Source organism: Orycteropus afer, unplaced genomic scaffold, assembly GCF_000298275.1.
Source record: "Orycteropus afer afer isolate SDZICR_OR568_19922 unplaced genomic scaffold, OryAfe1.0 scaffold00067, whole genome shotgun sequence".
NCBI lineage: Eukaryota > Metazoa > Chordata > Mammalia > Tubulidentata > Orycteropodidae > Orycteropus > Orycteropus afer.
In genome coordinates, this window is record NW_006921654.1 from 4335550 (window position 1) to 4360181 (window position 24632).

Sequence of the window (24632 nt, forward strand, 5' to 3'; positions counted from 1 at the left end):
AGTTCATATACACTTTGTCTCATGACATTGACCACAGTTTACCACAATGCAACAGCTTCCCTCCCACCTCCTCCCCACAGTTACCTCTTCCCAGTGTCCATCCCTCCATGGGCTCCTGTCCCCTGAGCTGTCTCCCTGTGCATAAGCAGCCCTTCTTTCTCCCGTGATGAAAAATCTGCTATTTCTTGAGGAAGGAGAGTTACTTTTTACCTTTTGAACCTCTTAAATTTTGATCCATGTTAATATATTACATTTTCAAAGAAGCAAATAACTAAAAGAAAAAGAAAAAAACAAAGGAAGAGAAAGATGGGGGCAGGGAGGAAGGGAAGAAGGGAGGGAGGGAAGAAGGAGCTGGATAGTGTGGGGTGAAGGACAGGTGGAGCCAGGATGAGGGGCCGGGCTTCCTCAAGGACTCCAAGGTTTGTACCTGTGGCCAAGATAGTCCAGGTGGGGGTTCCTCTACCCTTCCTGTCCCCTCTAAGATGCAGCCTCAGCCTGGTCAAGTCTGTGGTGATTTAAAGTTCTCTCTAATTCTAAACTGTCATCCTCAAACATGATGTTAAACTATAACGACTGACTGTAAGTCTAAGCCTTTGAATACCTCTTGTTAGTGTTCACTGGTACACAGTCTAAATACTGACAGCATAGATTTATTAGATTTGTTTTGTCCCTTTACCTCACTCTTAAAATGCCATGTACATAATGCCTATGAACAATGGATTCGAATAAGATTTTAAAATAAGCTTTTCAAAGATTTCCCCCTTGATTATTCAAGTAATTCATATTATTGTCTAAAACTTAGAATATATAGAAACATACAGAAAAGAAAATCACCAATAATTGCATCATCAAGAGACAAGCACTGTTCAGTAGTGGGATTTAAGTGGCTACATGGGTTGGTAGTTTCTCAGAGCTGAGGCTTCTGTTAAGGGTTTGGCATTGGTCTAGGTACTTGGGATTGGGTGGTTGTTGCTGGCAGGAGAGAAGGGCCTGGACAATATTTGCGGGTTGGGGCCTCTGAGTGGTTTGCTGATAGTGGTGGTACCAAGCCAAGTGTTGTGTAGGATAGGGAGAAGGTGCATTTGATTTCATTTCTAAGGGAGAGTGATTCATGGTTTGCTAAGGGCTTGGAAGATTGTGGCATTTCGTTTATTGAGACCCCAAGATCTGGATAGAAAGTGGGCAGACCTGAAAAATTTTTTATAGAACACTTCTAGATAGATTTGTGGGTTCTGCCAAGAAGGTCAGAGTGATGACGTTTGTTGTTGTTATTTGCCATCGAGTCGGACCCGGCTCATAGCGATCCCTCCTTGGGTTTCTGAGGCGGTATCGCTATGGAAGTAGATTGCCCAACCTTCCTTCCAAGGAGTGGCTGGTGGGTTTGAACCGCCAGCCTCTGGTTAGCCATCAACTGCCTTAGGCACTATGCTACCAGAGCTCACTGATGACTTTTAGGATCCATCAAACTCTGATTCCTGATATTGTGGGCATGGATGCGACTGCCTTCCTTCTCGTTAGGAGCAGTGCTGAGCAGCAGTGCTGGTTACCAGCAGATTGTGGTCCTTTGGAGGTCAGTGTTGAGGAGGTGCCAGGTTGCCACACCTTGTTGCTACACCACAGGATGGGACCGTTCTCCTCCAGCTGTAAAAAAACCTCTGTGTGCTTTTCCTTAGGGAGGAATGGGAGCTGCTCTGCTGTCAGACCCTGACAAGATTGAAAAGGTGAGTCCTGCATGGGTGAAAGCAGGGGTCCTTAAATCAGGGCTTTGAACCGGTTCAGTCATGGCTGATGAAGTGAAACCAGAATGGGCTTGTATTTTTAAAATGTGAGTGGAGTGGAATGGAATGGTAACTGGAACAGGAAAAATTACTGATTGAAGCCCTGCTAGAAACTTAATCTCCGTCTTAGAAAACAGTGGCCACGTGTGTGTTGCATAGCAACCAAATCTTTTGACTGGAGTGGAAAACACTGGTACCCAGCTCAAAGATGGGTCCAACTGGCAGCTTTGAATGTATGTTGCACTCTACAGTCTTGGCAGTAATGCAGACTCCTGCATCAAGCTTCTGAATGAAGGGCTCATTATGTGCCTTCCAAGTTTCCCATTCCAAGGCTTCAGCCTGTGATTTTTCCCGTTTTGGTTAGTGCCAAAGGGGCAGGGAGGCCACAACTTCTGACCTCCTCTAACCCCACAAGAAGAAGACAGAATCACCATTAGTAGCCCAAGGCCTATTCCTGCAAGGCCAGACATACCACCTCCCTCCAGCCCTTTCACCAACCCTGACACCAACCGTTCCTCCCATAGAACCCATCACCTCTCTGCTGGGTTTGATAATTCACTGCAGTGGCCACACAGAACTCACATATTATGGGGTTTATTAGGGAAGCACCAGGCTACAATTCAAGTTCAGGACCAACGCTCAATCTCTCTCAGTCTGCCGTGTCTGCCAACAGTCTCTCTCAGTCTCTCTCCCAGCAGTGTGTGTCTCTCGGCATCTCTTTCTCCGCAGTGCATGTCTCTCAGGAGCATGTTTCTCTCAGCAGCATATCTTTTGCAGCCAGCAGTCAAAAGAGAATAATTCTGCCTCTAGGAGGGCTCCTTTCGAGGTTGAACCAACCAATCCCAACATCAGAATTCTCTATACACCTGAGAGAGAGCAAACTTCCCAGAAAATTACTTTGTGCTACTCCCAACAGAAATGACTCTAACAATCAGAAGCTACTCAGTTTTTCACAGCAGATTCCACCATGGAGTTTACAAAGATTTATGGCTAGAAAAGCCATGCCAGGTAATTTACTACACCGCAGTTAGCATTTCAGATAACTTACATTTTAAAAATTCCAATCTATCTCAGTTTTGCTTCTTCAACTGTTATTGAACCAGTTTGTACTGGTTCAGAGCCCTGCCTTAAACATGATTATGGACTACAGGCATTTGGCATGCCCCCTACCCCTTCCTCACATTTACTATGTCATTCTCTCCACCTGGGGCCTAGAAATTTGTGGAAAACTTCCCAATGGTTTTGATATACAGCCAGGTTGGGGAACTCCTGAGCCAGCCTATAACATCCTTGCAGTCCTTACAAGCCCAGGGCTAGAGACTTCTCAGCTGAGAGCCAGAGGGACCTGAGGACTCCTTTAGAGCCCCCTCTATGTTGCCCTTGTTCCTTCCAGGACAATCATGAGATCAGAGCCCAGGCTACTTGTGGATTGCAGCAGGCTCTGTGCAAGTGGGGGGATTGGCATCTCTCAGGGGCTTGATAGAGCAGCAGCAAGTCCCCTGCATACAGTTGTCTGCCAGCAGCCCTTTGAGAGCAGGCCAGGCCAAGGTCAGATGAGGCAAGCGCCTCCTTTGTGCCCCTTCCCTTGATGATTCTACAGACCATGTTAATGAGGCCCCAGGGGCAGGTTGGCATTCAGTACACAGTGTTACAAGCTGCCAGGGCACACAGGGTGACCTTTGTTGCCACATATGTGCATGCACCTCTTGCTTTCCTCTCCCAGTCCCCAGCTCGCTCCTTACTCCTCTTAGCTGCTTTGTTTCCCTTCTCTTTCTTTATCCCCTCTTAATGGGCTGTCAGCCTCATAGTGCCTCCCTCAGGCCAGGGAGACTTGGGGGTAAGGCACTGCCAGTCAGAGTTGTCATCATGTGTGCTGCCTACTGCATCGGCAGCCCAGCCTGTAGTATTCCTCCAGGCCTGCTGTCTTTTAGATCTAGGAAGAACACCATGTTTACTGGTTAGGTCCCTTCTCATTTTTCATCAGTGCAGCTATAGATAATGTTCCTGTATTGTTGTGTGCCATTGAGTCGATTCTGACTCATAGTGACAGAGTAGACTGCTCCATAGGGTTTTCTAGGCTATAATCTTTAAGACAGAGATCACCAGGTCCTTATACCCACAAAGCCACTGGGGGGATTTGAACCACTGGTCTTTTGGCTAGCAGCCAGCACTTATCCATTGTGCTGCCAGTGCTCCTTAATGTCTCTTTCTGCCTACCTACCTGCCTATGTATCTATCTATCTATCTATAAAATGTTCCTGTAAAGTACTTGTGATGTATTTTTATCATTTGTGGGATAGTTTCCTTTTTCAGATATTCTAGTATTTGTTCAAAAAACCTCTTGGGGTAGATAAGCCAGGCATTTATTTATTATTGCCATTTGATGAAGGATAATAAAAGCACAGAGAGATAAAAAATAATTGGACTCAAGTTGTCCTTTTCTCTCAATGTGACCTTCTGCAAGTGGCTGAAGCTTTTGGTTACCTAATTTCCTTCCTGATCCTGAAAACTCATATGAAATGAAGAGAAATACTGAAAAAAAGTACTTAGAGCTGCTTGGATAAACTAGACCAAAAGGAAGTTCTGCAAAACAGAATTAGACCAGCTGCTGTTGCTTAAATCCAAGTCTGCACTTGCTTGGGAACCTTCCAGAGATGGTACTCTTAGCCTGAGGGCTAGGAGTAGAGTGAGGGTTTTTACTGTCTCTTGGTGGACCTAGCAGTCCACCTTAAAAGATAGGTGTCCCTTTAAGGCTTGGAGCACTGATGGCACAGTGGTTAGATCATTTGAGTGCTAACTAAAAGATCTGTGTTCAAACCCACCACAGCTACTCCATGGGAAAAAGATGAAGCAGTCTGCTTCTGTAAAGCTCTCTGCTGCCCCCACCTGCCTAGACTCAAGACTGGCAGCAGCTGCTTGCGTATCCCCTCTGTTCTGCTCACCAGGGACCCAGTTCTTGGAAGACAACTCTTGGGATCACCTTCCTTCCAGCTTGCCTGGCCCGAAAGTATTCTGATGAGAGAAGAAGATAAATATGCCACTGCCTAGACATACCATCCATTTTACCCCCATCTATAACTCTGTTAGTCTCTGATTTCCACATGGTCTGATGTTGCTACCTCCCTAACACTTTCCTATACACTTTCTTTGAGGTCCTTTTTCAGTTACTATGCAAATCATCACTTTCTAATATGTGGTCATTTCCTTTGTCGCTTTTACTCCTGTGTATCTGATTCCCCTAAGGATGGGCACATGAGGACCGGACCAAGCTAAAAGGACCTGTAAGACCTTTTAGGTCCCTCACTCAGCAGATCCTGGGATAGCACTCGGGGAGTGTTCCTTCAACCAGGAAGGAAGCTGTCAGTCAGTCGTTTTTAAGCAATACTAGGCCTCAGGGCCACCTAAGCCCCACTCCCAGAAATTGCTTCAGAAAATAGGAGGTAGAACTCAAGAGTCTGTATTGCTTAAGCCTCCAGGTGGTTTTGATGTTCACCCCGGCAAAGGATAACTGCCCACACAGGGTGCATGCAGATCCACACGGATCTTAGTCGTGTACCACTGTGTGTCAGGCAGGGGGTTGTGGTGCTGGGCTTTTGTAGAGAGCAAATGCAGACTCCATGCCTTGTGGAGCTTGCACATATATTTGTGCAACACAGACACATGTACACACACACAAACAAAATGTCCGTGCTCCTGGGCTCCACAGACCTGTGGCAGAGTGAATCGTTATGAGCAGTTGCGGCTAGTTGTTCCAGATGAGGCAGGTGCCCCTGTGTTCTCCTCTCTGCAGATCCTCAGCACTCTTGTTAGAGGGACACACAGACCTGTGACCTGCAAGATTCGCATTCTGCCCTCGGTAAGGATGGTGTGTTACACTTGAAGGCGCATTCTCTGTCTGTGATGTTGGATTTGGAGGTGTGCATGAGTCTTGAGGAGCTAAAGTAGGTTCAGAGGAGGGGGTGGAGCTAAGCCCACTTTAGGAGCTGGCAACTTCTTCTTCTGGGGCATCATTAACGACCTCGGTGGCCCTCTTCCTCAGCTGGAGGACACCCTGAGCCTGGTGAAGCGGATCGAGAGGACTGGCATTGCTGCCATCGCAGTTCATGGGAGGTGAGTGGTTGCCTTTCTCCTGATTGACTTCTTGGGAGAGAAAGGTCCTCAGTCATCTTAGGGATTCTTGGCCAGGTGAAGGACAAACTTCCTTTCCACACATTCAGCCTACCTGTGCCTAGCTCTTTGATGTCCTGTGAGGGCCATCAAATCTTCTCTTGCATTTATTGTTAGTTCATTCATTGAGCACCTACTGGGTGAAGATGCTATGCTGAGCCTCAGAGATACAGAGACCCCAAGAGTAAGGAGAAATACCTCTATCTCAGGCTCTGTAAATAGTAGAGATTGAGTGATTTAAATTGTATCGTGCTTCAGGAAGTAGTGGGATTAGAACTCTGGCCCTGAAACCCAATTTCTCCTTTTTTTCTCCCTAAGTTTAATTTGTGTTATTGTTATTGTTGAGAATATACATACACAGCAAAACCAATCCAATGGTTCTATATGTACAATTTAGTGACATTGATTATATTCTTTGAGTTGTACAACTATTCTCACCCCCTTGTCTGAGTTTTTCATCCCCCATTAACATAAACTGCCTGCTCCCTAAGGTACCATCTAATCCTTCCAGTTGCTCTTGTCAGTTTGATCCCATGTAGATTTTAAGATCTTAAGATTTTAAGAGGACACTGCTCAAGGCAGACCTTTTATCACTAGTGAAGCCAAACTACTGCTTGGTTATAAGGAGACTTCGGGGGATATTTCTGGTTTAAGGTTTAAAGATTATCTCAGAGCAGTAGTTTCAGGAGTTCACCCATGCTCCGTGACTCCAGAAAGTCTAGAGTCCATGAGAATTTGAAATTCTGTTCTGCATTTTTGCCCTTTTGTGAATTTCATATTCTTTCTATGATGTTAAGGAATGACTTCTCCCTCCAATGACCCAGGCAGACTGCTGTTCTTTTAAATGTACTACCCCTTTTGTCTCCTCTTATTGGACTGCCAGCTGTCACAGTGAGTTGTATCTGTAGCTAATGTGCTGTCTGCTGAGAGCTGAGCTGTGGCTGAAGCCCACCCTGTTGCCAGGTCAGATTCACTCCGTGTCTAGGAGGTCCTTTGGTACAGAATCTCAGATCAGCAGGCTCTGGCCAGAGGGACCTCTTTTCTCTGAGTGGTTCCTTTTGGGGTCAGAGATCTTGTAGGGCCAGTCTAAGTTGCAGGTTTTGTCTAGTAAGCCAGCACTCAGAATGCCAATACATAAAACAGAGGAAAGCAGAACTGTCCCAATGGAAGCCAGGAGGGGGAGATGAGAGCCACACACAAGTGCTCCTTTCTCCCAGGGAAGCAGGCTTTAGACTCAGCTTGCCTGGATCCCAGCTCTGCTGCTTGTTAGCTGTGTGTTCATGGGTGAATCACATAATCTTTCTGAGGCCCACATTCCTCATTTGGAAATAAAGATAATTTATGCCTTACAGAGCTGTCATGAGGATGTTTGGAGATTGTGAACAGAAAGCTTTGGTGTAATGCCTGGCACACAGGATTATCTTAATAAATGAAGCTGTTACTTTTTTTTTTTTTTTTTGTGATTTGGGTGAAAGTTTACACAGCAAATACACTTTCCATACAGCAGTTCACACACAAATGTTGTCTCATGACATTGACTACAATTTACTCCAGTGCAACAGCTCCCCTTCCACTTCCTCCCGACAGTCACCTCTTCCCTGTGTCCATCCCTTCATGCACTCCTGCGCCTCTTGAGCTGTCTGCCTGTGCATAAACAGCCCTTCTTTCTCCCATGATTGTTCTGTCCAAGGAGTGTATCTACCTCAGGTAAATATTCAACTCATATGCCTGCCTATTGTTTGGCTGGAAGCCACAGATGTGGGTTCAATTCCAGACCTGAAGGGCAGCTAGAGACCATAGTCTCAGTGGTTCCACTAGGCTCTATCAGACCATGAAGCTGTTACTTTTACCAGAAGTTGGAAACACTAGGAAAAGAGATTTGAGTGAGTCTAAGTAAGGACTTAGCCCAGCTGTTGAGGATGGGCTGAAAATAGCACCTGGGTATGTGGGGAACAAGAGAGGGAGAGTGAACTAAGAGAGCCTTCAGAAACCCTGTGGCCCTTGACTCCTTAGTTGAGGAGAGTAGTAGAGGGCTGTACACAGAGAAGACCTGGGCAGGGGCTGTCTAGTCGACTGCCTGTCCTGCTTGTCCCTGCTCAGGTTATGGCTCAACTCAGCATCCTTATGGCTCAGTGGTTCATACACAAGAGCTTGTAGCTGGCCTTGGAAAGAGGGGCCTTGGGATGTGTGGTCCTCCCTCCCCTGTGGCTCGTCGTGACAGCCGTGGTCTGTGGCCTGTCCTGTCTGCTCTGGGTATGGTGTCTACCCTATGCCAGGTGCCTCTCGCCTGATCAGCTGTGCAGCTTGGCCCCAGCATAGGCAGCTGTGTGGGAGGGGCTAGGCTGAATGGTGGCAGCTGTTCCTTGTCTCTCAGGGAGGGTGGGACCGGGACAGTTGGAGCAGTGTTCTACCGTTCTACCGGTACTTTCCTCATCTCTGACAGAGTCAAGGGGGAGCCAGGGCAAGGTGGTGAGACCTTGGGGGCTCGCCACTCATATGGGCCCCTGCAGCCATGCTGTCCCTGTAGGCCTCTGAGAGCTGGCTTTGCCTTTTCTTCACAGCCCTGTGCTGCTCCTGTCCTCACTGCAGAGTTGTTCCCTGATGCTGGGGGAGAGCCTTGCCCTGCAGTCCAGACCCCTGTCCTTGATGGCCACCTGGCCTTCAGTAGGGGTTCAGTAGGGAGGACAGCAGGCTTTGGCTGGAATAACACTGTGAGAGCTGGGACATGACCTTTGGTACTCAGTCCTGAACCCTATCTCTTCTCTTTATTTCCAAGGAAACGAGAGGAGCGACCTCAGCACCCTGTCAGCTGTGAGGCCATCAGAGCCATTGCTGAGACCCTCTCCATTCCTGTCATAGCCAAGTAAGCCTCCCTTCTTCATTAATTACCTTTTCATGCCTGCCTCGTTCAGAAGGGATTTGAACAGGTGTACAAAAACAAAACGGCATTAAAAATGACCTTAAGGGAAAGACAAAGGGTGGAATAAAAAATGAAGCTGGGAATGAGGCTAAGAAGTGCCTCTCATGTAGGTCAGCTCCATTGGCCTCTGGTGGGTACAAGTGTCAGTGAGCAGTAGGCAGGGCCCCAGGGCATTGTGATGGATGGCTTGGGGGTGGGAGTGGTCAGGGACAGGGAAGAGCAAAAGGTGGCCACCAAAGCAGGCCCAAGGGAAGGTGATGTCACACCCAGAGTTAGGCATACTGGGTATAGGGAGCCACGTGAGGAGTCCCAAGTCAGAACATGTAGAGCCATGGCCCAGGGGGCAGAAGGCAGGCCATGTTTGGAAGCCCAGACAAGCATTCTGCCCCACTATAGGACCTAGATTAGCAGGTTTGAGGGACCAATAATCAGCCCAAAGGCTTAGTAGTAAGATAGCTTCCAGCTGCCACTGGGGAGGTAGCCTGTGTCAAGCAGACCAAAGTCCCGCTTGACATCTTAGGACAGCACAAAGCCTGATGGAATGTGGGGACAGGGGAGCTCCAAAGCCCTGACAAAAGGCATGCCTGACTGGTGTGGGAGGGAGGCCTGGCCTTCCCCAGGCGGGGAGTTCTAGAGGGGTTTTGGGAAAAGTAGACTACTCAAGACCCTGGCCCTGTTGCTGCTGCTGCCTCCTGAGGACGCCCTTGCGTGGCTGTCTCTGGGCTGAGGCTCATGCCTGGCTCCTGATAGAATAAACGAGGACAGAGCAGTTTCCGAGGGGGCCTTGGGGCAGCAGCGTTACATAAGGGGAAATTGCAACCAAACTGGGTTTCTGTCCTTCCTGTCCTGACCAGTGTGTCTGTTCCTCTCTCTAGGGTTTTGATACAACCCTTGGTGGGTGTAGGGGGCTGCCCAGCCTGGGACTTTGCCTCTGGTCCCAGTAGCCACTTACAGATCCGTGTCTTCAGAGGTGGGCTAGCTTCAGCCAGCATGTTGTTAGGTGTTCTGACTCATGGTGACCTCCGTACGACAGAAAGAAAAGCTACTCAGTCCTGCACCATCTTCATAATCATTACTGTCTGAGCCCATTGTTGGAGCCAGTGTGTCACTCCATCTCGTTGAGGGTCTTCCTGTTTTTCTCTGACTCTGTTTTAGCTATGATGACCCACCTACTGCCATCAAGTCGATTCTGACTCATAGTGACCCCTATAAGCAAACTGTCTCATCTTTTTCCCATGGAGCAGCTGGTGGGATTCGAACTGCTGACCTTTTAGTTAGCAGGCAAATGCCTTAACCACAGTGCCACCAGGGCTCCTAGCTAGGATGAGGGGGAAGGAAAGTAAAGTCCCTGAAATACCTACTAAGTGCTGGGCACAGTCCAGGCTACTTTACATGATGGAGATATGCCTAATACCCCTGTTGATTTTCAGTGGAGGCTCTCACGACCACATCCAAGAGTATTTGGACATAGAGGACTTCCGACAAACCACAGCAGCCTCTTCAGTGATGGTGGCCCGAGCAGCCATGTGGAACCCATCTATCTTCCTCAAGGAGGGTCTGCGGCCCCTGGAGGAGGTCATGCAGAAGTATATCAGATACGTACGTTTCTGTACCTTTTCTCACTGTCTGCTTCAGTGCTGCATAAAGCACTTTATGGGAGCCCCAGCCACCAGCAGCCTTTGTTGTTCCTCTCTGTTTCTTTCTAGTTCTTGCAGTGTAGCACTGGGGTCTCTCTAGCAGCAATACAAAGAGAGGATGGTGGGGATACATGTCCCTACAATCATCTTCTAAAGCTTCTAGAGGTATCGAGGTCATAGCAAAGACCTTCTGGACTCAGGGTGCTGATGGGGTCCCAAGCATGTCATACATACCTTTTTCTCTCTCACACTCACTACACACAAACACTTGCACATGCACATTGACAGTGGGGTCTGTGCCATTGAAGACATCCATATCAATGGGTTAGTGAGAAAGCAGCCACAACTGGGAGAAGCCATTGATGTTGAAGACAGATTATCTCCATAGCAATTTTTCACCTGGTCATCAGTCAAAAGCACTTCTAAAACTTTTCCTTTTCTCATTCCCCGAATGCTTTAGCCTTTGAGCTTCTCTTTAGAGAACAGCTTTTTTCTAAATCACTGGCTCCTCACTGGGAGCTTGAGGGTGGTACCAGGGGAATCTCCCTATGAAATAATTTTTTGGTGAGGTCACTTGGTTTGTCTCTTTGGCACAACCTTGGAACTGTGTGGGACCATGTGATCCACCCTGTTTGGCTAGAGGCAGAGGCTTGAGTGGTCCTCAAGTCCATCATGAATAGAGGGTGTGGCCCTGGCCCAGAGCAGATTCCCACGCACTTTAGTCACACCTGCCTGGAAGGGTCAAGCCCTCTCCAACGCATGGCTGTGCATGGGCAGTCGTGGCTGCCATGGTATATGGCTGTGTGGGAGTGCCCATGGCTGTGCAATCTGGGCATGGTCAGAAGCTCTGAGGCCTGTGTCCAGAGCTGGGCAGCCTCTGTCTTGGAGCCTCCCCTGCTCAGTACAAGTTCCCTCATCTCCTTGGTTCCGAGTGTCCTATTGTGCAAGTTGGTGACCACCAGGCTCCCCAGTGGTCTGGGTCAGCTTGAGGGGGCAGTTGTTTGCTGTGGTCCAGCTCAGCAGTGTCTGGCTCTTGGGGCCACCTGGCAAGTTGGTGGCAGAGCAGACACATTCAGTATTGCTGAGCTTGCTCACTGGGTGAAAGCCTGTGCCTTGGCAGCTCCTCAGGAGAGTATATTGTCATGGAGAATGGGAGCGGCTTTCAAGCTGAGGCAGGGCTGCTTCTGGTCCAGCCAGGTGCCTTCTGTCTCAGACAAGCTGAATCAAGGCCTTGCCACTGCCTGGGGCTTCCCACTTATTCCCAGCTTTGTCCCAGGTACTAAGGACATTGGCCCAGATAGAGACAGTGGAACAGTGTGGGGGTTGGGGGTACTGGAGGCTGGGCCACCTTCACCCAGTGCTGCAACACAGGGAGATATGTTAGTTTCCCTTCTCTTCTGCCTTGGTTCCAGCCAGCTGGGCCTCCATAGGGTGGTAATTTTGCCTCCATTTCCCAGTCTGGAGTAGGGTAATAGCCACTCTTCAGTATGTTTAGATAAATGAAGTGTTGAGTGACACATACAAATGTGCTTGGTAAAGGGTGATGTGCTTTACCCATGTAGGAGGAGATTTGAGAGAAGCTGTTTAAAATGGGGAAAGAGAAGGTACCCACTCCGATGAGAAGAAGTAGAAAAATCTCACCCCCGTCCTGGGGCTGGATCTGCCAAGCCAGAGTTTGGCTTATTTTCCCCCTTTCCCAGAAGATGCTTGGCAATAGGTTCTCTGTGGTAGGCTATGGTGGCTGAGGCACGAGGGGGGTCCCTCCCCTTCAGGGCTCAGCTAGGCTGTCCAGTACAGCGTGCTTCTGCCTGTGGGCCTTAGCTATGGCCCTCAAGCTTTGTACCATTCCCTGGAGGAGCAGAGGAGGGGCAGGAGGTGGTGCTTATGGAGTCACGCTGCCTCGGCTGCAGGCCCACCTCTGACGTGCACTTGGAGGCCCTTTCTTTGCCATCAGAGCATAACCCAGGCCTCAGAGCCTCCAGGTCAGCATGTTCGGTTCCCCTCATGCCAGCTGCCCTTCTCAGGCGGTGCAGTATGAAAACCACTACACCAACACCAAGTACTGCTTGTGCCAGATGCTTCGAGAACAGCTGGAGTCGCCCCAGGGAAGGTTGCTCCATGCCGCACAGTCTTCTCAGGAAATTTGGTGAGAGGGGACTGTGGGCTGTTCATCTTTCCTACAGATGTGGCCCAACTGGTCCCTTAGTCCTAAGCTGACAGTATGGGGGGGGGGCAGGGACAGAGCCTCTGGAGGGGGGGGGGAGGGGGTGGGAAGGGTGCAGCTTTGTCTCACAGAAGGGGAGGTTTGGAACTTTCCACCCTTGGATTGTTCTTAGCAGCTGAGTTTTGGGAACTAGGGCACTAGTAGGATGGAGGACTTGAGGGCTGGGCTTGGAGATTCTTGGGGGAGGAAGGGGCTTTCCCTAAAATGGATCTGTCACATGCCAGGCCACCAAGACCCAAAGGTCAAGAAAGTTGGGTTGCAGAATGGAGTCCCTAGCCTGTGCCTGTGCCCGTGCCCCATCATGGTGAAATTTAAGGGACCACCCCTTGGTGCTCTACATCTGGTGCAACTCCAACTCAGGCGGCTGACATCTGAGGCCCTTCCCAACCTGACCTTGTCCCTGCTCCTATAGCACCTTATCTACCCATTTGCTTCCCCACCTCCACACTCGGTCTGCTGTTTGGAATGCTCTTTTCCCTCACTTTGGCTGTCTAGAGCCTGCCTCCTACACTTCCACAAGCCTCAAGGGATCCACCTTCTTGAAAGTTCTCCAGCTCTCAAGATGCTTTCTAGAAGAAAGCAGCCACACCAGAACTTGCCTCCCACCCTAGGCGTATGGTGTTGGTTCTGTCTCTACCCCACATAGCTTACTTAGCTTGACCAGGTATCTTGTGAGCTCAATAGAAGGTATAACTCTGTAGCTTTGAATTGCACCTCAGAAGACACTCAGTTTAGGCTAGGCCCATGTAACTGCTTGTAACCAAGGTGAGAGGTGAGGCCAGTAGTCAGTCAGGCCTCTTTTTCTTCTTCCCATGGGGTGAGGCTATGCATAACCCAGGTACTTGATCAACTTAGGTCAATTCAGTCACTGCAGACTGACACATCCATCTTTGTGCCCCTCTTCAGGAGCGAGGCTGAGGTCAGGAGGTGACCTTTAGAACCTTTTCCACTTGGCCCAACCTGTTCACCCTTATGTTCACTCTCCATTTCCCAGTCCAGGCTGATCCCAGATTGAGTAAGAGGCACCTTCTGATGTTCACGTCCAGTGGTGCTTTGATACACATGCGTGGAGAACTTTCTCAGTGGTGGAACTCTGGGCCTCAGCGGAATCCTGGACTGGATGCTGATTATACTGAGGCGCTTGTTCGACTCTGCTTGTCCCTCTACAGCGAGGCTTTTGGCCTTGGTGCCTTCTATGAGGAGACCACACGGGAGCTAGATGCCCGGCGGGCTGAGATCTTGGCCCAGACCCCAGAGGAGACGAGGGAGCCGGTTGAAGACACCTCTGGTGTCATTAAGATGGCTGTCAAGTTTGACCGGTATGTCTCCCCCTTGGCCTTAATTTGGGCCATGGCCAGTGTCCTTGGGCTTGAGCTAGATTGCTATTACATGGATAATGTCAAGCTCTGGGACTACAAGTCTTCTTGGTTTGGACGCTTGTTCTCAATTTTCAGCATCCCAAAAAAGGAATTCTGGGGAAGAAGAGATTTCCTAGAAGCCCAGGAGCGTTGTCATGGCTATGCATGTTGCCCAGAGAGTGACTGAACTCTGCCTTTTCCCTGACCCACCCCCTCCCACAGCTTGGGGACTGGAGCAGCTTTCTCTTTTTCTTGAGAAGCTGTGCTTTTTTTCTCTGGCCCTGAGGAACTAGCTGCCCTCATGGAGCTTCCCAACAACAGCAGGACTCCAGCTTTCCCCTGACTCTGTAGTCCCTGCCCGTACCCACTGTCCCTCACCAGCCCTGTGGTACCCTCCCTAGGCAGAGGTAGCCTCAGGCTGGTTGTTGCCCAGGCTTGTGACTCAGCTTTGAATGGTGTCCTCCTCCCTGCCCTTATCCATCTGGGATCGGAGCCTTTCTCCAGTCCCCAGGCCCAGACCAGGAGCCAGCTTGGGTGTAAAGGTCCTTGAGGCAGCTGTTGAGCAATCAGGCACTGGGGAGAGCTCCCAGTGGGAAGCTGGAGCAGGGCCCCGCCCACCCTGTTACCCTGCTTCCGACTGACTCTGGAGCCAGACTATGCTGTGTCCCAGGCAGCTGGTAGATAAGACACTCAGCAGACGTAGTCAGGATGGGCACTGAGCTAGATCCCAGAGGCCGTTATCTGGCCACCCAAGTTAACTGCTTCCAGCCAGTGCCTCCTGATCCCGTCTTGAGAGGCATACCGGGCCTTCCTTCCTGGCTGTTAAAGACTGTTTGCCAAGCCACGGTCCAGAGTGCTTGGAGTTCACTCCCACCCCTAACTTCCCAAACATGTCAAAGCCCACCTTTAAGTAGAACCTAGGTCTCATGCCGCTTTGGAGCAGAGATGGGAGCCCAGGGAATAGGGATGGAGCCTTAAGGCAGCAGGGTGATGTCTCAGTTCCTCCAGTTCCTGGGGCTTCTATCAGGAACTGAGTAATACCCCTGCTGAGGGAGAAAGTGGTGATGGTGGGTGGGCCTTGACTCCTTAACCTCCCTTCCCAGGAGAGCTTACCCACCCCAAATCACCCCCAAGATGTGCCTGCTGGAGTGGTGCCGGAGGGAGAAGTTGGCACAACCCGTGTATGAGACGGTGAGTTCCTGACTGTGGCTGCCCTGCAGCCAGCCCCATAGCACTGCCACAGCTCTCATCATACCCTCAGCATACTCCCAGCTTCTATCGAGCTCTAGATTGCTTGGCTGGAAGCTGGCCTTGCCCGCTGGGGGCGTGCAGAGATTGCTAGTGGCCAGGTCCGTTGTAGGTGGTGGCCCCCACACCTTTTCTCTGTGGTCAGTGGGCCTGTTGTCCAATTCAGGCCACTTTCAGAAAACGGAACTAGGGACCTAAGTGAGGGGCTGCCTGGGCCAGTCCCTGCCAGTGGCATTGCTGAGGCAGAGGAGATTTCTCAGGAATGGACTGATCAGGTTAGGAAGGAAGCAGCTCAAACGTAAAAGGCAGACATGCCTTTGGATCAGGCCTCAGCCAGTGGGACACAGAATTGGGCCCCTGATGTGGCCCCTGGGATGGAAACCTCAAGGCCATCTTGCCTCACCTCATTTGGTCCCTGTGATCACGCTTTGTTTAGGCTGCTTTATCCTGTCTAGACTGGCCTCCTGGCCTCCAGGCCTCCAGGCCTCTCCAGGCTTATGTTCCTTTCTGCCAGAGTGACTTTTCTCAAATACAAAGATGACCTCTTGCCCAAGTCTTCAGTGCCTTTAGGATCAGGCCCTAGCACCTCAACACAGCATGAGATCCTTCACATGCCTTCTGCTTCAGGTCTCAGCCCTCTGCTCCAGCCTTGTCACCTGGTCCCTCTGCTAGGTGTGCCTTCTCTGCTCCTGTCCTCGTCCCCTCTGACCTGTTTGTCACCTGGTGAACTCCTCATCTCTGGAGACCTGGCCCATCTGGATGTCAGCAGGGGCAGCTCCATAGTCACATGCAGCTTGGGGCCTCATGCCCTTTGCTTGAGTCTATGATAGAACTCCTGACACACTGTGATGTCATTATCTATCTGTGTATCTGCCTTTCTTCCCCGGAAGATGCACCAGGTGCCTCTCTGAGGAGGAGCAGATGGTACAGATAGCTTGGGGCTCTTCATTTAACTGAGGTGGGAAGTCCTCCCTTGATCTGCCTGCAGTGTGACCCTGCCCTGTGGGCCCCCAGGGCTCAGTCCACTTGCCTCTGTAGCCATCTTTTTCCTTTGTGTTCTCTGCACCAGGTCCAGCGCCCCCTAGATCGTCTGTTCTGCTCTGTTGTAACTGTTGCTGAGCAAAAGTACCAGTCGACTTTGTGGTGAGTTCCTCCATCTGTGGGTATGAAGTTCAGGGCGGGGGCCTGACCCCAGCATTGGCCTGGATGGGCTGGGGAGTGGGGTGTCTGGGCAGTGCCATCCCTGGACGATGACCCCTTCCTCACTTTTGGCAGACTCTCTGCCAAGGCTACATAGAGTTAGGTCTCCCAGCCTCTAGCTGTGCAACCAGACTGCCTGCCTTATTGCCCCATGCCTCCTCTGCCAAGGGACAAATCCAAGAAACTGGCGGAGCAGGCCGCGGCCATCGTCTGTCTTCGGAGCCGGGGCCTCCCCGAGGGTCGGCTGGATGAGGAGAGCCCCTCCCTGCACAAGCGCAAGCGGGAGGCCCCTGAACAAGACCCTGGGGGCTCCAGAGCTCAGGAGCCAGCACTGCCTGGGAAGCTGTTCAAGAAGCCCCTTGTGGCCGTGGGAAGTGGGGAAGAGAGCCTGCTGGAAGGCCGGTGACCACTGTGCCTTCCATAGGAACCACCTCCATTGGCCTGGCCTTAAGATGACTGTGGGCACAGGGACATGAACAGACACCACTGGGTAATTTGTGGGCCTTGTCTGGCAGGAGTTAGAGGTCCTGTCCTGGGCTACGTGGCTGGGGCACAGGCCAAGGGGTACCCAGGAGTAGATCACATCCCTCTTGGTGAGCCTGAGTAATAGGACCAAGTTCTGAGCAACCTCAGTATTTTCTTTGAAAACAGGAGCTTTTCAGGAGCCACCCAGCTTGACATCAGTACAGTGCAATAAAGGTGTCCACGCTCCCATGATGGCTGGCTGCTTCAGCCTTGGCCACTTAGCACACAGATTTGAGTCCTGGCATCCTTACTTTCTTCCCTGCTCTGTTTCCTGAAGCATATCCCCACTATCTATCCTTGAGGGTCTGAGTAGTGTGGGTGTGATGCCACCTTTCAGGCTCACTGGACTTGGGCTGACTGAGCCAGGAGGGTGCAAGAAACCTATTCTACTGATGGTAAACCTGAGGCACTAGGCATCAGTTGGCTTTCCTGATGAGAGGTGATAAGGAATCTGGGGGAAAGACTGGGGTATCTGGTGTGCTAGAAAGGGGCCAGCCCCATGGAGTTGGGGGTGCTCTTATCGCCAGAGTGTCTTCCAAATTTGACAGCTGGCTGATGAGGTGCCTGCTCTGGGCAGGGGGCACTGGTGGCTGCAGATGACAGTTTGGGGCCCTTGCAATCATCCACCCACGCTTCCCTCCCCCGCCATCCTGCTTGGGGCGGAAGGAAGTGGCAAATTCTGTTTAATTTCCTCCTGGCAGTGAGACACAAACAACGGCTACCACATCTCCTGGGGCCTCCCCCTTTATTGGGAGGGGCGTTCTGCCCAAAAGTCCCTGCCCTGGGCACCCCCCCTTCCACAGCTGTAAACACACTGGTTCACCTTCTTTTTCCAGGCGTTCTGGGGGTGGGGATTCTCCCTCTGAGACTAGGCCTGCTGTCCTCGCTCCCTACCCCTTGCCATCGCCCCTGGGCCAGCCTCATTGTTCCTTGGCAATTTTGCCTGGTGTCAGTCAGCAGCCCCTGGGCCTGTTGGCCTCTGAGTTAAGGGTTGGGCAGGTGAGGTCTGTCTAGTCCTGGTACTGCCCCTCCCTGCCACCCACACTTGCTCTTCTCTGTGCAGATCAGGCTATGGCATTGCCACCTGCCTGCCAGGGCCTGTTGCTGTTTGACCTTGGACAAGTCACTTCTAGTCCTCTCTGAGCCCAAGGACCCTCCTCTGAGAGTGGGATCAAAGGCTGGATGAGGCTGACTGGGGCATAAAGCAGCTGACCTGTGATACGGCAGTGTGTGGCTAATGAGGTCACTGCAGACTCAGTCCGCTCTAACCAACTTCCTAGACCAGTGCTCCTGGAGAAGAGGCCCCACCCAGGAAAGACACTGAGGCTTGGTCCAGACTCGCCCATCAAACTTGAGGCACCATTTAGTTCTGATTTTTCTTATTAACTACTCTCACTCAGAATGCTCCCTTTGCTTTTCTTCATAGCCTTTCTGGATCTGGGCAGACAGAGGCCCCAGTGGGTCCTCCAGGTACCCTAGGCCAGTCAGAGCAGTAGAGGGACCCTTTTGCGGCCCAGCATTGAGTCCCAAGATCTACCTCCCTAGTTGGGCTGGGCTCTGTCCTCAAACCTCTTCTCCCGCCCCTGTGGCATGATCAGATTCATATCTAGGCTGTGGGGAAAGAGAGGCAGGGACAGAGGTGTGTTACAAAGATAGAGGCTGGCGTGTGGGGGCTCAGAGGGCCCAGGGAAAGCAGTGGGCAGAAGGGTCAGCCACAGGGGAGCCAGGTAGGGAGGTGCTAGTGTCTGTTCCATGACTGAGGATATCTGGCAGAGACCTTGGTTGTTGGGTCTCAAAAGGTCCCACCTTAGCACCACTTGGGGATGGGTCCTTCCTCAGTGGTGTCTACCCTGGTCTCAGAGTGGCCTGCCCAAGGGCTGGGACAGGCAGGGAGGGCCCAGTCAGTCCTGAAAACTCCACCCACTGCTCTTATAGGCCCACCACATAAGACTCACATATCCTTCTCTGGGCTAGTAGCCACAATGCTTATCATTCTTCCCAATCACCTTGACCGAGAGCTTCCTCTTACTCATTTTGGGGATAAGTGGTTTTGATGTTCGTGTACAAGAAGAGATGAGTAAGGCTGGGGAGGATGGCAGGCCCCTGAAGGCCACAGTAAGAAGACTGGACTTGGTGCACAGTGGGAAACTTACCGTTGCAGTTCTGCACTCTTAGATTATTGCATGTCTCCTTCTTGCTCAGAACGCTTCCATGGCTCTTCACTGCCCTCTGGATAGAGTCCAAACTCCTTAGCCTAGCATCTGAGAACAAAGTGTGACCCTGGCTTCCCAGTGCCCTGTGCTGACTTCAGCAACTAACTTTCTTAGATTGGAGTTGGATGGCCTCATGCCCCTCACCCAGATTGGCAGCTGCTTGAGGGCCTTTCCTGTGTTGCCTCTGCCCAGCCCTAGCTGGGGAGTAGGAAGCAGGCACAGAAAAGAAATTAAATAAGAGCTTGTGGGGGGACATGTGGCGTGGAAAGTTCTAAATTCTAGCTTTCCTCTAAGGCTCCTGTTTCTCCTGATGTGGAACAAGAGGGCTCGGCTGGTCAGCTGCTAAACTGTGCCATCCCATGGCTCTGAGGACAGTGGAGTGTCTTCCTTAGTGTGGGCTCAGGACCAGGCTTGTGGCTGCTGATGAAAGAAACGGACTTTTCCCTAAACCTCAGGCCTGGCTGGGCATTCACATGAGAGGAGGAGTAGGCTACCCATAGCCCTTATCTACCAGCCTGGGCCAGTCTAGAGGTCTAAATACTGCGCTAGTCCCGTGAACCTCTGGTTTCACAGGGCTCCTGATGCCTAGCCTCTGGGTGGGTCAGATGGCCTGCAAGAGTGGTGGAGCCAGGCTGTAAAACAACTCAGAAGGGAGCTTCTGGCCTAGGCAAGGATAAAGGGGTGAGAGAATGTGTATAAGTGTATGTGGGGGAGGGCAGGTTCAGTCACAGCCCACAGAGCCCCAGCCATTGGTGCCTTTCTTGCTTACAAAGATGGTGACACTCTTGTATTCGATGTGCACCCCTACGCTTGTCCTTAGCCCTCCAGTCTAGAGTTCTCAATTTATGCCAAAGCAGAAGCCCCACACCTGAGACATGACCCCTTCTGAGTGTTCACAGATTAAATGCTGAGCGTTTAATGAATAGGTGGATTTTTAAAGCTATCTGCAGCTTCTCTGGTCCCTTCTCAGCTGTGGGGCTAACAGATCCAGGGTCTCCCTCCCCCCAAGCCTGGCTCACTGGGCCCTTGGTTCAGATGAAGTCATGTCTGGAAGGATGGGGGGCTGGATAAACACCTATTTTTTCAATTCAGATGACGACCTGGGAGGTGTCACATGCATGTGTTGTGTGTCGGGGGTGGGGGCATATCCTGACGTTGTGTTAACTCTTTTTCCTGAGAAGGTGAGCTGGCCAAGCTTCTGGGGCTTTGTACTCCAGGATCATGTTACACGTAATACTATTAGAGCAGGCCAGCCATCTGTGAGGCGCTGAGGGCTGAAGGGCTGGTGTGCTGCTGGGGCTACAAGTTCCAGTCTCAAGTCCTCAGGGTTGGAGATGTTCTGAAAGCTGGATAGGTTTTTGGGAGAATGGTCTGTCCACCTAATGCCATCTGCCCCTTTCTCTTGATGGCTATTTTCTTCTGTTTCTAACCTCACATCTCTCCATCTAGTGATCCAGAATTCTGACCTTGTAAGTCCCCTTTTCTAAACCCTTCCATGGCTCCCTGCTACCCTCAGAATAAAGTCCAGACCTTGCAGTGGCCTGCAGCACTTCTGACTTGCTGCAAGTCCTGTCTTGTCTTCAAGTGTTTGGAAATTTGTTTTCTGTCTGGAAAGACCTTCCTTACTCCTTGTCCATCTCTCCAGTTCCTACTCCCCCCTTTGGAGGCCCTGAAGCCAGGGGCGTTCTCTGAGCTCCTGGCACTGCCCTCATCTTTCTCCATAGTAATTATAGAGTTGTCAGCCTGAGCCTCCCTATGTCAGAAGGGAGACTGATTTATCACTGAGTCCCCAGGCCCAGCACAGACAGGACTGAGTACAGAACACCCGTTAAGAGCAGTGCCCTGGCTGAAGGTATAAACCAATGGAAGATGAACAAACATCTCACACTCTGGACACTCCCTGTCCTCGACTCCAGGCTGTGGAGGGTTATGCCTTCCAGGGGCAGATTACCCAATAAGCAAGGAAAGCACAGGCTTACTTCTAATCTGCGGTGAACATCTTGGATGTGGTGAAGAATGTGAAAATGTTCACTGCAGATTAGTAAGTAAGCACAAGTAAGCCTCTGCTTACCTCATTAATTGGGAATCCAACTCTAGCTCCCAATACCCCTATTATCAGCCCAGACATAGAGACCTCTGCCCTCTTCTCCCAGCAAACTTTTGTGGGCAGTGTGGGATGTGCCTTGGGCCCTGTGAAGCGGCATTCTCCGAGCCTCGCATCTGCACCCAACCCTCTTGAGATCCGGTGCCCTGGGTTTCTCCGGCAACCAGCATCTAGGGATGAGGGGCCTTGGGGGCCCTGTGCCCCGAGTCTGGAGCTGAGGGAGTAGGTTACCACAGCCTCTCCCAGCTTCTAGTCCATCCTGCGCCTCACAGAAAGCTCTATGTAAACAAGTGCCCTTGGGCGCGGCCTCCACACCAGGTACCAAGAGGCAGCCTCTTGGGTTATCCCGGGGGAAGACAGGGCCGACGGGGAGGGGCTGACGGCGAAAACGGTTCTACAGACACAGTGGCACTTCGTCCCTACCGCCAGCCACCCATTTTGCGTAGCATAATCCCTGTTTTCATGGATGTGCATCCGGAAGCAGAAGTCACAGAGCCTGTGAGTGCGCGAGCTCACGACAGGCATTTTCCCACGAAGTAGAGTAAAGCCAGTTGTTTAGGGTATCTAGCTGTTAACTAAATTTTCGTAGGTTGGAAGCCTACCAATCTAGTAAGGGCTTAGCTTAATGAAAGTGGCCGGTTTGCATTCAGTGGATGTCCCCAGCAGATGACAGCCATGGCCCGTCGGGCTCCAACGAGGCCCGGAACCCTTCGGCTGTCCGAGGAGCAGCTGCCTGGGCCCGCCTGTATGGGCAAATAGACAAAGGCGCACTTGGTTGGGCGCCTAGGCTCCGCCTAGGAGGGGCGGGTCTGCAGCGACAGCGAGCCCAGATTCCGGACTAGTCGCGCAACCCAGGTCTCCGCCTCAACCTAGTCGGAGGCTCAGCCCGATCTCCATTCTCTCAATACTCCGCCATTAAGGCGTGGGTGGGCGGGCGTGTGGGTCTGTGTGAGCGCGGGGGGGAGGTGGACAGTGAGGGTGTGAGTCACATCCAGGTAACCTCGCGGGGCCCTCTCCAAACCCAGCAATGCGGAGTAACGCGGTGCAACCGCCTATCACGCACCCATAACCTCTACGCTGCTGCGCCCCTTCCTCGACGTGAGGAATAAAGAGAAGATCTTCGACTAGTCGGTGGTCGGCTCCCCAAACTAACCAGGCACTACACCCAGGTGCAGGGCTCTGGGTTAGTAGCGGAGCAGACAGAAGCCAAACTACAATTCCCAAGTAGTAGCGGGGCTCGTTTGCGTTCGGTATCACTTGACTTCCTTCTCCCCGAGCGAGAGTCACGCGATAGGCCGTGGAGGGGGCGGGGGCCTTAGGGCTAGCCCGCGGCGTCAGTGGCCAATGGGTTGCCCCGCTGGATGGGTGCTCGGTGGGGGGCAGGGCTGGGTGCGCAGCACGGCGCGGGATCGCGCCAGCGGCGGCCGTTGGGGGGCGGGGAGCTTCTGCCGAGACGACGGCGGCGGCTTAGGCACCCGCGGCGGCGGCTGCTCTTGGTGAAGCTCGGCGCGAGGCCAGCTCTCGAGTTCAGAACGGAACGCTCGGCGTCGCAGGCCCCGCCCGGAAAGTTTGCAGCGAAGCCGCGACCTCCTGGCCGGCGCGGCCCGGCATGAAGCGGCGCTGAGGAGCCGCTGCAGCCGCCGCGCCGCCTGAGGAGGAGTCGCAGCAGCTTGGGCCACGCCGATGACTACTGCAAATTGTGGCGCCCACGACGAGCTCGACTTCAAACTCGTCTTTGGCGAGGACGGGGCGCCGGCGCCGCCGCCCCCGGGCCCGCGGCCTGCAGGTGGGTCCCGGGCCGGGCGGAACCGTGGAGCGTTCCCTCTTCTCCTCGCCCCTTCCTTTGGTCCTTTGGCTGTCCCCAAGCTGGTAACCCCATTTGTGTTGCTTATAGTGAGTAAAGAGCGAATTTAAATCTCTGAAAAGGCGTGTGGGTCGCAGCGACTAGGCTGGAAGCGAACTAGTCGAAATTCAGTTCCGGAACGGCTTTGACCCGTGGTTTGGAGGCCGAGGGTCGGGGCTGCTGCCCAAGTGGCGTCTAAGGTTGTCGCTGTGTCGCCAGCGTGGTGCGGAGAAAATAATGCCCCTGTGAAGTGTGAGCGTTAGGAAGCGCACTTGGTTTTGCATCTATTTTAGGTTTTTTCTCATCTTTATTTAAAAGATGCACATTCTTGAAGTGTGGGACCCCCCACATGTTTGTTTAATACATCTACTTTGCTACGAAAGTAATGCTTTCTTGTTAACTTCCACTTGTGCAAGTTTATGGGCCACATTTAATTGGAAATGTAACTGTAACGGGACTTTAAAACTGGCTTTCCTTTCTTGAGCATAGTGTTTTGGATGATCAGAAGAAAAAAAAAAAGAGGAGGCGATGCCGTTTTAAAATAATTCTTCTAGAAAGTTCTGAACGCCAGTTTTTATTTTAAGCAAAAGCTTATTTCGGGAGATGCTTTAATTGAGATTGTGCGTTCGAAAGGCTGGGTAGCATAATACTTGGAGGTCAGACCAATCAGGAAAAGAAACAGGATGGCTGAGGACTTCGAGGTCTCCTGTGACCTGGTTTGGAATAATGTGGTTCATTAAGTTCAGTTTCCCTATTACGTATGCAGGTGAACTTTAAAAAGGAGATGGATAAGAGTAGTTTCTATTTATTCTTCACAGGTTTAGGTGAATTACTTAATGTTCATATTGATGTTCAACAGTGTGTTAAGAGTTACATTGAAAAACATCTGAACGTGAGGCATAAAGATTGTTTGGCTGTACTACTTTTATCTGTTTATTCAGTCTTTGTATGTCAGATACCTTTTTCAACACAATAAATTATTTACAGTCGTTATTTGTTAGCTGCGTTTATTTCAAATCCACTGCCGCCGCTTGAGCACCTATTCTATTGAAGATACTGTTAGAAACTTTGTAGCATTATGATGAAGGCCACTGAGGCCCCTTAGGAGCTTGGGAAATAGTTGGGAAGTCATATAATCCAAATAACTATGATATTAGCAGGCTATGAATTGTGGTGCAGGTTATATTAATTGTAGAAACAGGAAGAAAGAAACGTGGCATTTGTGGACAGTGACATTGAATTGTACTTAGATTACTGGGACTTAGTAGAATAAAAACGTGTTTGAGTATTTTCATTGTAAACAAGATGAACATTGGATACAAGCAAACTTTTACTGGGTGCAAACTTGACTGAAACACATTATATACCAAATTCAGTAAAGGTGTTAACCAAATGTATGATTAGTAAAGGAGTAT

The 24632-nt window shown here is 51.1% G+C and overlaps 1 protein-coding gene across 1 annotated transcript in view; it reads left to right on the forward strand.

Annotated features, from left to right (window-relative positions):
• DUS2 (dihydrouridine synthase 2) overlaps positions 1-16938 on the forward strand; it is a 34009-nt gene extending 17071 nt beyond the window's left edge. The window contains 12 exon segments of the mRNA XM_042780866.1: positions 1674-1721; positions 5569-5634; positions 5818-5888; positions 8722-8808; positions 10296-10464; positions 12527-12648; positions 13896-14045; positions 14181-14227; positions 14230-14263; positions 15188-15275; positions 16402-16475; positions 16701-16938. Coding sequence (XP_042636800.1) covers positions 1674-1721; positions 5569-5634; positions 5818-5888; positions 8722-8808; positions 10296-10464; positions 12527-12648; positions 13896-14045; positions 14181-14227; positions 14230-14263; positions 15188-15275; positions 16402-16475; positions 16701-16938 — 1194 coding nt within the window.
• The last annotated feature ends 7694 nt before the right edge of the window (positions 16939-24632 follow it).